The 13,521-nt window shown below is 42.9% G+C and overlaps 1 protein-coding gene across 7 annotated transcripts in view; it reads left to right on the top strand.

The window, feature by feature from the left end:
• Positions 1–13,521, top strand: part of ULK4 (unc-51 like kinase 4) — a 401,679-nt gene that overhangs the window by 33,956 nt on the left and 354,202 nt on the right. For all 7 annotated transcript variants that reach the window (XR_004644496.1, XR_004644497.1, XM_034760991.1 and 4 more), the window contains 3 exons: positions 1,070–1,169; positions 4,142–4,246; positions 11,976–12,036. Coding sequence is in view for 5 of the 7 variants with exons in the window: in XM_034760991.1 (XP_034616882.1) it covers positions 1,070–1,169; positions 4,142–4,246; positions 11,976–12,036 (266 nt within the window). In the remaining 2 variants the exon portion in view is untranslated. The remainder of the gene's footprint in view (positions 1–1,069; positions 1,170–4,141; positions 4,247–11,975; positions 12,037–13,521) is intronic.

Raw genomic sequence — 13,521 nt, 5'->3', positions numbered from 1 at the left:
GTTGGAGCCCACGATTTAAATATTGCTTTATTTTACTGTTTTTCATTGCAATATCTTGTAGTCTCTGGGCTGTTTTGCTAAACAGGATTAGAAAAATTTAAGTTTATCTGTTATTCATTACTTCTATTCTTGCTTTATGTATGCACAAATGCTCTTTACCACTTAAGCAATTTTTAATTTCTTCTTAATAGGGTGGAGTGTTTGAAGCTTGCAGTTTCAGCCAGGCCAACAAATAGTGTCTGCAAAGACCTGTCAGTTGTGCTGCACAGGCTATCAGTCGCTATGTGTGCTATTTGTGCAATGTGCCCCAGGAGCCATTAAATAAAAACTGAAATGATGAGTTTTAGTTGGTGAGGGCCTATTTTGTGTGTGTTTTTCATTTGCCGCAAGGCAGGAAGGATTCATTTTTGATATAAGAGGCTTAGTTTCTGTCCACATGAAGCAGAAACTTGCTTGTTTCAGAAACAGCCTCCCTCACCATTCACTAATCTAGTAGAAAGATCTGTCTAAAGCAAGGATTACATTAGGGTAAAAATCCAAACACCCAGCTTGGTTAATCAGTGAATTTGTTTTTATCACAACACCCTGGTCTCTTCTTGTGTGTCCTCCTAATCTTCTTAGTGACTTTGTAAAAATGTTATGAACAAACAGTATTTTGAAAATGAGAAGAATGAATACAAAAACCATCAGAATACTTGTCAGTTTCAATACTTCTTCCATTCTCACTGCTGGCTGTTTAGAGCTGAGAACAGTATAAAGTGCATTGCAATCCAGCAAGTTAATCGCCTTGAGATATTGTTTGGTGACTCATCACATTTAGGAGATGGGATTTGAATATGACTACGTCCTTTGGTTTGGAGAGTTGATGGTGGGGGGGAAAAAAGCAAACTATTAAGGGGGATTTAAAAACAGGAAGTATATATTGGGTTGATGGAACAAATATTGTGCCTGTTAGCCATGACACTTTCCCCTCACAAATGGGAATTATGTAGAGGTTTCATAATCCAGAATGTTTTGTAATCCATGAAAGCTAATCAGCACTCTTTAATTTTTGTATAATGTCTTTCAGCTCTCGTCCCACTCCGAGGACTAGCACTGCAGTAGAAATGAATAGTGCTGCTGCTGCCTTAACTCAGAATTCAGAACAAAGAACTTTATGCTTGACAAAGGTGAGAAGTATATTATTGTGAGAGAGATATTTCCATAGTTAAGATTGCAACCTGGATTCCATTATAAAGCCAACTTGCACTCCATTCCCCCTTGAAATTAAAAACAAAAAATCCCCAAATCTACACATTTACAGAATTTTAAGATCAATTCTCAGGGCTGCTGTTAATTACACCAGAGGCCAAACTTGCCCCTGCACTAGCTCAAACTTTGGGAGCTCAGCATCTCTTGCCCCTTAATTAAGAGAAATAAAAGAGATTGCCAGACCAATACATACATTAATTAAATAAAAAGGGCAATAAGGTTACTGTAGGATGTTACACAAACATTAGAAAACATTATTACCAGGAGTGTTATAATTTAAAAAAAAGAAAATCTAACATTGAAAAAATATATAGAAAAGATAAGGTAATATAAAGAAAGTTTCAATATTGTTACAGCTGATGCAAGATTTTTTTAGTTAATGTATGTATGAAAACTAACAGTAGATATTTCAAGAACAGTGTTAACTCTGACCTGTAAGAGACAGCTCTCAAGAAATGTAACATTTCAAGTTCTGAGTTATAAAAAGATGGTTTAACACATATTTGGTGGAAAGAGGACTAATGTATCTACTACAGTAACTAAATTCAGACTACATAAACTGTATCTTTAAGCAGGGGTGGCAGATTTATAGAAATTTTGGTGGTGCCCAGAACCCGCACCCCACCTGCCTAAGGCTCTGGGAGGGAGTTTGGGTGGGGGGAGGAGGTCTGGGGTTCAGGCCCTGGGATGGGGCAGGGGATTGGGGTGCAGGCTCTGGGAGGGAGTTTGGGTGCAGAAGGGGTGAGAGGTTGGGCTCTGGGAGGGAGTTTGGGTGGGGGAGGGGGGCCTGAGGTACAGGATCTGGGATGGAGTTTGGGTGCTGGGTGCAGGCTCTGGGGGTGTATGAGGGGGTGAGGGGTACAGGCTCTGGGACAGAGTTTGGGTGTAGGCTCTGGGCTGTGGCAAGGGGTGAGGGTTCAGAAGGGGGTGAGGGGTGCTGGCTCTGGGAGGGAGTATGGGTGCAGGGTCTGGGAGGGAGTTTGGGGGCAGGAGAGGGTGTGTGGGAAGGGGGTGGGGGTGCAGGCTCTGGGACGGAGTTCAGGTGCTGGGTGCAGGCTCTGGGCTGGGGCAGGGCCCAAACAACTCCCCGCCTCTGTCTTTAAGGTGTATTGCACACACCTCTTTCAATTTCAGAATACTAACATTTTAGTTAATTATGTACTATCGATATTGCAGAAAGATCTCTTTTTGTATCTATTACTGATCTACAATTGATATACCTTATATTATATTATGTACAATTTCTAAAATATTTTATAATATAAGTATAATGTGTTATCTTTATATTAGTCATTTTGTATAACATACAATAGTTATTAAACACATTAGTGAATAACTGCATTGCGTAGGGAAAAAAGAAATATGAGTTACTCTTAAGGTTTCAGAGTAGCAGCCGTGTTGGTCTGTATCCGCAAAAAGAACAGGAGTACTTGTGACACCTTAGAGACTAACAAATTTATTAGAGCATAAGCTTTCGTGGACTACAGCCCACTTCTTCGGATGCATATACTGTATATGCATCCGAAGAAGTGGGCTGTAGTGCACGAAAGCTTATGCTCTAATAAATTTGTTAATCTCTAAGGTGCCACAAGTACTCCTGTTCTTTTTACTCTTAAGGTTATTATTGGAATGTCTAATGTTAATTTTCACATGTAAATATTTCTTACAAAATATATAAATTGTAAGACTACTCCTCTTATTTTATCATTTTGTATGACTTTTAAAAGGTGGGGATTTTAAAGCGGTTATATTCTTGATACTTATATTTTCTGATTAAATTTTTTCAATTTAATGTGGCAGTTTTAACTTTTGTTAGTTTTTTCCCCCCTCGTTTTAAAACAAACACATACCTATGTCTGAAATAATGTATTTTTATTTTTATTTATCAACCTTTGCTGCTCAAAAAGAGTATGTTAATATTATTTTAATTACAGATCATAAAACATAGCTGATAGTTGGTGGTAATTTCTAGTGTATTGAGTAAACGTACTTTAGGGAGAGAATAATAGCTCCAATTTTCTCATAAATGTCATAAATGCAGTTTGATTAATAAAACTAAGTCTCATAAAAGAAAAGGATATAATTTAAATAGGATTTTAGAGACAATATTATTCTAATCATTTATATAACTGTTGATTGTAAGTTCCCAACTTTCTTTTCTTTATTTTTAAAAAGGCCAATACTGTTGAAATTTTGGGCTCTAATCCTTCAAAGATTTATACACATTGACTCTGAATGGGACTATTTACGGTGTGTAAAGTTAAGCACCTGAATACATTTTTCAAAAATGGTGGTGTTGGTAATTGGACATGGTGGGGTGTGTAAATAAAATTTCATTCCCCCCCCCCAATGAACATTAAAAAGATGTACTGGACAAAGTAATGGGCATTGTCCATACAAACATGTTCACTGAGTAATAAGAAATGCATAAACCATATAATTGGCATGTAAATACCTGCTATTTCATGAAAGATTTAAGAAAAGTGTGTCTGTAGGTTGGTGGGAATTTAAAAAAATATATATATATGGTAATAGAATGTGCTGCAGTAACTGGGGTGCGAATAATGAATATAAGGCCCTGATTCTGGAAAGATTTTTAGAACTTGGGCAAGTCACGTAATCTCCTTGTGTCTCAGCACCCTTTGTCTGGCTTGTCTATTACTATTGGATCAGCATCTTTCTCTTACTGTATGTTTGTATAGTGCCTAGCACAGTGGGACCTGATCTTAGTTAAGGAATCTATTCACTCCCGTAAAGCAAATAATACAAACACAGAGTATTTGCGTTATCCATACAATGCAGTTTGGTAGTGTTTAAAAGAAATATTGCAGCAAATATTTTGAAAACTTTTCTTACAAACCTGACTACTGTATTTATGTTCTTGTTCTAGGGTAAAAATGTACACTCAAGCCAGCAGGACATGGAGTCCAAGATGAAAGAGCTCATCTACACAGAATCTGACCTTTTTGTAACCCCTATTATTGACAATCCAAAGGTATGGCAAAGTAAGATACTAAAGAATAGATTAAGGAACTTGCTGTGCAATTTATTGCACAGATAAATCTTTAAACAGGGTTACCACTCTTTTCCTTTCCTTTATTGTTCTCATCATAAACAGCTCCACCCAGTCATCTGCTAAGCCTTTTGACAAGATTTCTGCAGTTTTGTATGGCCATATTATACAGTCAGTATGGAGAACTGATTTATTTGGGGATCAAATATTAATCTGAAATGGGTTTCCAACAATTAGTGGAAGCTAATAAATGTTGCATTTGGTGCCCTTGCAGATTTACCTTTTGATATCTTGCCTTCACTTATTAAACACCAGTAACATCTAGTCTCGACAGATATTTATTTAAAGGTATGCTTATTAAAATGAATCTTTGTAGATTTAGATGTCTTCTCACTGGATACTAATCCTTTTACACTAGGATTTAGATTTTCACACGGACTTCTGTTGCGGGATGTTTGCAGGGTGCAGAAAAATTGGCAGGGTTTAGACATATGATTAATTTTTCTAAAAAATATGAATTGACTATTTCTGAAAACGAGAGACTAAAATTGTAGGCAACACTGGACAAATGTTCACAATGCTCTGCTATGGCACCTTAATCCTGATCTGGAAAACTCCTTCTCTTCTAGTACCGAGAGTCTTGAGCAGAGACTACCACTTGTGCTGAATGGTGTGATGGCTTCTATGTACAAAAAAATCAAGTTATTTTAAACAACTTTAATTGCAGGTGTTTGGACTGAAATATTTTGTACCGGAGGCAGCTGCCTTTCTAACTGTGGAAAGGCTATTGCTTACAGTCTGTACTTACTAAAAAGATCTATGCTTTAAACTGAAAAATAAACAAAACCCCTTTGTTTTTAATAGTTTCTGTTCCTTGGGGTATGTCTACACTACGGGATTAATCCGAATTTATATAATTCGAATTTTGGAAACAGATTGTATAAAGTCGAATGTATGCGGCCACACTAAGCACATTAATTCGGTGGTGTGCGTCCATGTACCGGGGCTAGCGTCGATTTCTGGAGCACTGCACTGTGGGTAGCTATCCCATAGTTCCCGCAGTCTCCTCCACCCATTGGAATTCTGGGTTGAGATCCCAATGCCTGATGGGGCCAAAAACATTGTCGTGGGTGGTTCTGGGTATATCCCCCCTCTCCAGGGAAGCAATGGCAGACAACCATTTTGCACCTTTTTCCTGGGTGAATAGTGCAGACGCCATACCATGGCAAGCATGGAGCCCGCTCAGCTCAAGACAGCAGTCATGAACATTGTAAACACCTCGCGCGTTATCGTGCAGTTTATGCTGAACCAGAACCTGCAAAACCAGGCGGCGAGGAGTAGGCTACGGCAGCGCGGCAGCGAGAGTGATGAGGATATGGACATGGAATTCTATCAAACCGCGGGACCCAGTGCTTTTGGAGATCATGCTGCTAATAGGGCAGGTTATAGCCATGGAACGCCGATTCTGGGTCTGGGAAACAAGCACAGACTGGTGGGACCGCATAGTGTTGCAGGTGTGGCACGATTCCCAGTGGCTGCAAAACTTTCGCATGCGTAAGGGCACTTTCTTGGAACTTTGTGACTTGCTTTCCCCTGCCCTGAAGCGCCAGAATACCAAGATGAGAGCAGCCCTCACAGTTGAGAAGCGAGTGGTGATAGCCCTGTGGAAGCTTGCAACACCAGACAGCTACCGGTCAGTTGGGAATCAATTTGGAATGGACAAATCTATTGTGGGGGCTGCTGTGATGCAAGTAGCCAAAGCAATCACTGAGGTGCTGCTACGAAAGGTAGTGACTCTGGGAAATGTGCAGGTCATAGTGGATGGCTTTGCTGCAATGGGATTCCCTAACTGTGGTGTGGCGATAGATGGAACCCATATCCCTATCTTGACACCGGAGCACCAGGGTACCCAGTACATAAACCGCAAGGGGTACTTTTCAGTGGTGCTGCCAGCACTTGTGGATCACAAGGGACGTTTCACCAACATCAACGTGGGCTGGCCGGGAAGGGTTCATGACGCGTCTTCAGGAACACTAATCTGTTTAAACGGCTGCAGCAAGGGACTTACTTCCTGAACCAGAAAATAACCGTTGGGGATGTTGAAATGCCAATAGTTATTCTTGGGGACCCAGCCTACCCTTAATGCCATGGCTCATGAAGCCATACACAGGCAGCCTGGACAGGAGTCAGGAGCTGTTCAACTACAGGCTGAGCAAGTGCAGAAATGGTGGTAGAATGTGCATTTGGCCGTTTAAAAGGTCGCTGGCGATCGTTACTGACTGGCTCAGACCTCAGCCAAACCAATCTCCCCATTGTTATTTCTGCTTGCTGCGTGCTCCACAATCTCTGTGAAAGTAAGGGGGAGACCTTTATGGCGGGGTGGGAGGCTGTGGCAAATCGCCTGGCTGCTGATTATGCGCAGCCAGACACCAGGGCAATTAGAAGAGCACACCAGGAAGTGCTGTGCATCAGAGAAGCTTTGAAAACCACTTTCGTAACTGGCCAGGCTACAGTGTGAAATTTCTGTTTGTTTCTCCTTCATGAAAACCTGCCCCCTTTATTGACTCATTCTCTGTAAGGAACCCACCCTCCCCTTTCCCCCAGCTTGCTTTCAAAGGAAATAAAGTCACTATCGTTTAAAAATCATGTATTCTTTATTAATTGATTATAAACATAGGGAGAGAACCAACAAGGTAATCTGGGTGAGGTTTGGGAGGAGGATAAGAGAAGTAAAAGGCCACTGAAAAAATTCAATATAATGACAGCCTTTTGGTTGGGCTGTCCACTGGGATGGAGTGGGAGGGTGCATGGAGCCTCTCCCCTCCCCCCCCCCGTGTTCTTACACGTCTGGGTGAGGAGGATATGGAACATGGTGAGGGGGGAGGGAGGTTATACAGCGGCTGCAGCGGCAGTCTGTTATCCTGCTGCCATTCCTGAAGCTCCACCAGACGCCGGAGCATGTCTGTTTGATCACGCAGCAGCCCCAGCGTTGCAGCCTGCCACCTCTCAGCTCGAGCGTCCCTCATGACCTCACGTTCACTGGCATCTTTCCTAAATTTAGATACCGTGTCCTTCCACTCATTCAAATGAGCTCTTTCACTGCGGGTGCATTCCATTATTTCTGTGAACATCTCGTCTCGCGTCCTCTTTCTCCGCCACCTTATCTGAGAGAGCCTTCGGGACGGAGGAGGGAGGCTTGAAAAATTTGCAGCTGCTGGAGGGAGGGTTGAAAAAAAGGAGAGAAGTTTTTAAAATGATACATTTTTCAGAACAATGCTTATACTCTTTCATGGTGAACAACATTATTCACATTACATAGCACATGAGATTTCAGTACAAGGTCGCATTTTCCATCTTAATATTGAGTGCTTGTGGCTTTGGTGTTAGAGATCACAGACGCAGGTCCGGGCAACAGAATTCAGGTTGCATGCTGCCATTGTAAGCCATTGTCTTTCGGCTTCTGCGCCCTCCTTTCCCACATACCAAGCAAAGCCCGTTGACTGCTGCGGTTTTCCTGTTAACCTTCAGCAGCAGAAAACAAACTAACCCCCCTGCCGCCATGAATTATCTGGGATGATCGCTGTACCCCTCCCCCCACCGCGTGGCTGGTAACAGGGAAGATCCCTGCTAGCCAAACGCGAAAAGCTCAGGGACAATTTCTCCCCCCACCCCCCCCGCGCTTGGCTAACTGCAGGGAAGGATTTCTTTTCAGTTGCAGGCAAACAGCCCAGTAGGAACGGCCACCTCTGTCCCCTTAATTAAATTCCCATATTTCAACCAGGTTACCATGAGCAATATCACTCTCCTGAGGATTACACAGCGAGATAAAGAACGGATGTTGCTTGAATGCCAGCAAACACCGGGACCATACGTTGCCAGGTTTTGTCATGCAATGATACCAGATTACTTGCTGCAAGCATGGCGCGGTCAAGTGTCCTATCATGGAGGACAGAATAAGGCTGCACTGCCCAGAAACCTTGTGGCAAGGCTTTTGGAGTACCTCCAGGAGAGCTTCATGGAGATGTCCCTGGAGGATTTCCGCTCCATCCCCAGACACATTAACAGACTTTTCCAGTAGCTGTACTGGCCGCGAATGCATCCCAAGTCCTCAGGGCAAAGTAATCATTAAAAAACGCTTGTTTTAAAAGCAAGTTTTATATTTTAAAAGGGGTAAACTCACCTGAGGTCCCTTCCATGGGGTCATGATCTTGGATATTGGGTTGGGAGGGTACTTCAGTCAGGCTGAGAAAAAGATCCTGGTTGTTGGGGAGAATGGAGTGCTGGGTGCTCTCTGCAAGCTCCTCCTCCTCCTCCTCCTCCTCTTCCCCGTCGCAGAATCCTCAGGTGTAGCTGATGAGATTATCCCCGCCTCGGAATCCATGGTCAGAGGTGGGGTAGTGGGGGCGCCCCCCCCAGAACTGCATGCAGCTTGGCGTAGAAGCGGCATGTCGGCGGCTCTGACCCGGAGTGACCGTTTGCCTCCTTTGTTTTTTAATAGGCTTGTCTGAGCTCCTTGACTTTCATGCAGCACTGATCTGAGTCCCTATTGTGGCCTCTCTCCATCATGCCCTTGGAGATTTTTTCAAAAGTTTTGGCATTTTGTCGTTTCGAACGAAGTTCTGCTAGCACTGAATCCTCTCCCCATATAGCGATCAGATCCAGTACCTCCCGTACGGTCCATGCTGGTGCTCTTTTTCGATTATCGGCCTGCATGGTTACCTGTGCTGATGAGCTGAGCTATCTGTGGTCACCTGTGCTCTCCACGCGGGGCAAACAGGAAATGAAATTCAAATGTTCGCGGGGCTTTTCCTGTTTATCTGGCCAGTGCATCCGAGTTCAGATTGCTGTCCAGAGCGGTCACAATGGTGCACTGTGGGACAGCTCCTGGAGGCCAATACCATCGAATTGCGGCCACATGAACCCTAATTCAAAATGACAATATCGATTTTGGCGCTACTCCGCTCGTCGGGGTGGAATACAGAAATCAATTTAAAGAGCCCTTTATTTTGAAATAAATGGCTTCGTTGTGTGGATGGGTGCAGGGTTAATTCGATTTAACGCTGCTAAATCCAAATTAAAGTCATAGTGTAGACGAGGCCTTGGTTTCACCATTTTAAGTCCCCCTATTATCACCTCCTTATAACAATCTAAATAGTTGGCTTTTAAGGATAGTGTTGTTTGAAAGAATTTTTTTCCATTATTTAAAACTACACTTGATTTGACTGGTGAGTCCATTTGTCCCTGTCTTGTCTTTGTAAAGTTATTGATAGTGCATTTCATCCATGAATTCACTGGCCAGTGAAACTGTGTTAGAATCTTTCCAGTAAAGGCCAGTTTTAAACATGATTCTAGTTAACCTGGTTTAAACTCAAGTCCAGTCCAAAATGTCCTGTGGTATACCATGATAGGCCCAGGAGCAGGTGACATTTAATGATTGATCAAGTAGGTTTTGTTTTTGTTTTGTTGTTTTCATGACAGAGCCTGACTTTTTTTGTCAATGTCTCTGAGACATTTTCCTGGAAAAAAAATTTCTTTTACCACAACTTTGCCTCCACCATTTGTTTTGAGAGCAGTTTGCCAGGTAAATATTACTCTCAGGTAAACACCAGGGAATAAAAGGACATGATACTTTAGCAGAGTTTTCTACAATCTCTGGTAGTTAATCAAGCCTAATGTTAATTGTGAATTTTAAAAATCTGCTTCTGCCTTCAGTGGGAACTCTGATTTTGGCCAATATAAATGAGAGGTTATTGAGGAAAACACTTGGCTGATTTCTTCCCCCGCACTCCTCCCCCCCTCACCCCCAATGAATTGATTCGATATGGATATGGAAACAGTGAGATGTATACACTGTAATTTGGATTCCAAACTGAGACCTCATGGGTCAGAGCCATATCTTTGGGACAAGATGTCAACCTTGCCATTTCTGGACAGTAGGTCAAGGTAAAGTTTAACCAGGAGAAGAATAGGGCACTGGAACTGTCTTTGGTTTAGGGACTTAGCCCTGTGCAGGAATCGCTGGTTCTTATGGTCCGTGAACACTTGAACCTGATGGTAGGCCCTTTCCAAGTACTGTTGCTTCTCTTCTAAGGTGATTTTTAATTGCCAGGAGCTCTTGTTGAAGATCTTGTAGTTTTGCTCAGCGTGGGTGAGCTTCCTCAAGTAGTACGTGATGAGGTGCAGTATTTGCCTTTGGGAGAGGACTGCCCTGATTGACATACTAAAGACATCTGCTTCCCCAACAAAAGCTTGCATTCACCTGGCTAGGCCAATACTGGAGCTACGGTGAAGGCAAGCTTTGACTGCTTGAATATGTGCTGGGCCTTGGGTGACCAATGGAACTGCGTGTTTTTCTGGAGTGTGGCAGTAAGGGGCTTGGTTTGTGTTTTGAAAAATTCTAAATGAATCTCTGGTAGAAGTTTGAGAAGCCTAAAAAACATTGCAGGCCATGCACATTGCGGGGACTATCCAGTTGTGAACAGCCTGGCCCTGTTTGAGCTCGGTGAAGGTCATCAAAGATGCCTGACATCAATTGGAGAAAGGTGGCCCAGTTTGACAGCACTTGGGGTATGGCCTTCCAGTGGGGGGAAGGAGGGGGGGAAGAAGGAGAGGTGGGTAATCTAATGCACTTCCTGTCAGCATGCCAAGTACCAAGGCCACCTTGGCTGGGTCAGAGGCTTAGGTCTGGGGACACATCAGAAACAGAAGATGGCATTGGTTCATTAAACCCTGGAACTACCAGACTGTTCAGGCCAAGATATCACAGGCCCCCTGTTTGGGGGAAGGTGCAGCAGGCTGTATTTGCAGTGTTCTTGGTGCTGATTTGCCTTGCTTGCTCCTGCAGCTGCTGGTTGTCCGAGGTCAGCTGTGCAACTTAAGCCTGCAGTGTTTGATTAGCCACGTTGGGCGAGTCTGATACTTCTGGTGACTGTGGTTGTGCTGCTGGGTCCATCCTTCTTGCACTGAGCTCAGTCCCACAGGGTTATAGTGGTCTGAACAAGCTGTCATGTGTGGGTTGTGGGCTGCCAGACCTACTAAAGCCAGAGTCCACAGTCATGAGGCAAGAGTCAAGAAACAGCTGAGTTGGGATACTGGGAGGTCAGAAGCAGGAGACAAACTGGAGATCAGAACCACGAATCTGGAACCAGAGTCAGGCTAGGTCAGGATACTAGGGAGTCAGAGGTGGGAGACAAATTGGAGGTCAGGAACCATAAATCAGATGCTAGCAATTAAGCTGGGTCAGAAAGCCAGACGATCAAGGAGCAAGCACGAAACACAAGGCATGGTCCAAAGGGGAGTGGAGCCCAGTTGCTGGGACAGCTTCCTGGTGCTGCTGCTAACTTAAGCAGAGCCAGTGGCCAATCAGCTGCTTTGGGACTCAGCCAATTGGACCTCAGGGGTGGTGCCTTGTACTGGGGCTGGGCTACGTGGATGTCAGGTAAGCTACTGATAGGCTGCTGGGTGGAGGGTTGTGGAGCATGGCTGCTCCCATGAACCTTGTGGGCCAGGGTTCTAGGCCTGTTTCTCATTGACACTTAAATTATAATGGTAGGAGTGGCTTGTATATTGTGCATGTGCTAAATATATTTTTGTCTCTCTTTGTCTGTGTTTGTGTTTCTCTACTTTAAAGACATTTACAAATGCTTTAAAAAAATCTAAAATAGGCTTGAGTCAAACCACTGTTTTTTGTTTTTGTTTTTGTTTTTTCCAGATAATGAAACAAGCACCAGTTAGATTTGACTTAAAAATGTTACATATACCAGCACATTCAGGTAGAGTTCTGCTGAAGTTGATAAAATGTATAAGTGCTTCATGTGACAGCACATACTTACATAGCATGTTTTCATTTTCTTCATAATTTTCCATCTGAAGTGTCATAGTTTCCTGTTGATAGAAATGCATAACTTTCCTAGGTGATAATGAATCGCACACATCTGTTCAAGGAAGAATTAGTAATTGTTTTACCGTGTAGTTTGGTTCTATTAAATGTTTGAAAGAAAGTTTGAGATAATTTTCTATTGTGTTTATACTTATTTCAAAGAGAATATATTATTCATGAATTGCAGAGCTCAGCCTACAAGAAAGCAAGACTTATTAGGCCCTATTTAGAAAATAGCAAACCAAAAAAAAAAAAGCACTCAAATCCAGTTATTACACTAAAGCTATGGAAAACTTTAGTTGCCTCTGAAATGTATTTATTTTTTTTATTTAAAACCTTTAGGAAATAAATGAATACAATATGTATGCTTTTCATCAGTGGAATAACTCTCTCCATTTGGCGTTGCTTAGACTTTTGAAATCAGATCACTTTATTTAGAAGGCTCCATAAGGACTTTGAAGCCTGTCCTTTTGAAAATCTTGGCTGGACTCTCCCAGGGTTTGGGAGTCAGTGTGTTCAACTGTGTTGATCAAAGTCCCAACATTTTCCAGCAGACAGCTGGAGTGCATGAGAGCCTGATCACATGTGACTCAGCTCCGTGTCTTTTATGCTGTTAAATCTAGGGAAAAAAGTTCATCCCTTCACAGTGAACTGCATGATTCAGTGACTTTTTTTAATTACAGGAATTCATTATACAAGGGTTTTTTGCTCTAGTTGCATCAAATTTATTTGCAAAACACAGTCAGATGTTGGGGGAAATTAAGTATGAATTACATACGAAAACCAAGTTAAAAATGTTAAAAACACTATTAGGGTTCCAAAGTCAAGCACTTGAAACTTATGAAATGACAGAATTAAGGTTACCTGTGCAACCTTAGTTCAGCCCACTTGTGCATATGCATTACAATTGAGTCTATAATTACACAATCACATACTGTTCTTTTCAGTCCCAGTTTCTCCCCTCTTGATTCTTCATTTGACCTGATCTTCCCTTCCCTCCTGCCTCCCACTGGGTCCCAGTCTCCCTCTCTAGGCTCTCTCTGAGTTTTCCCCCTGCTCTGTGTCTTACTTCCAATCCTGTTTTTCAGCCAGTCCCGGGTCCTCCCCATCTCCAGGCTCGTCATTTGATCAGCGCTCTCACTCTCACACAGATGACTCCCGATTCCTCCCCCCATTTTCCCTCATCTGTCTTCTTGCCCAACTGTTCTGAGCCTTTGTCCCCCCGGTCCCAGTCTTTCACTGACCTCTTCCCCTACAGCTGCCACTAACAGTTTCTCTCCCCACACATTAGTTCCAGTATCACTAGACTCCATGTCTCAATCTATCTTTTCCCTCATCCTCAGTCTAGCTCTTGTCCTTACTCAAATCAGATTAGGTA

The sequence above is a fragment of the Trachemys scripta genome, chromosome 2 (genome assembly GCF_013100865.1).
Source record: "Trachemys scripta elegans isolate TJP31775 chromosome 2, CAS_Tse_1.0, whole genome shotgun sequence".
NCBI lineage: Eukaryota > Metazoa > Chordata > Testudines > Emydidae > Trachemys > Trachemys scripta.
The sequence above is the reverse complement of the archived record's forward strand: the minus strand, read 5'-3'. Positions and strand labels throughout refer to the sequence as shown.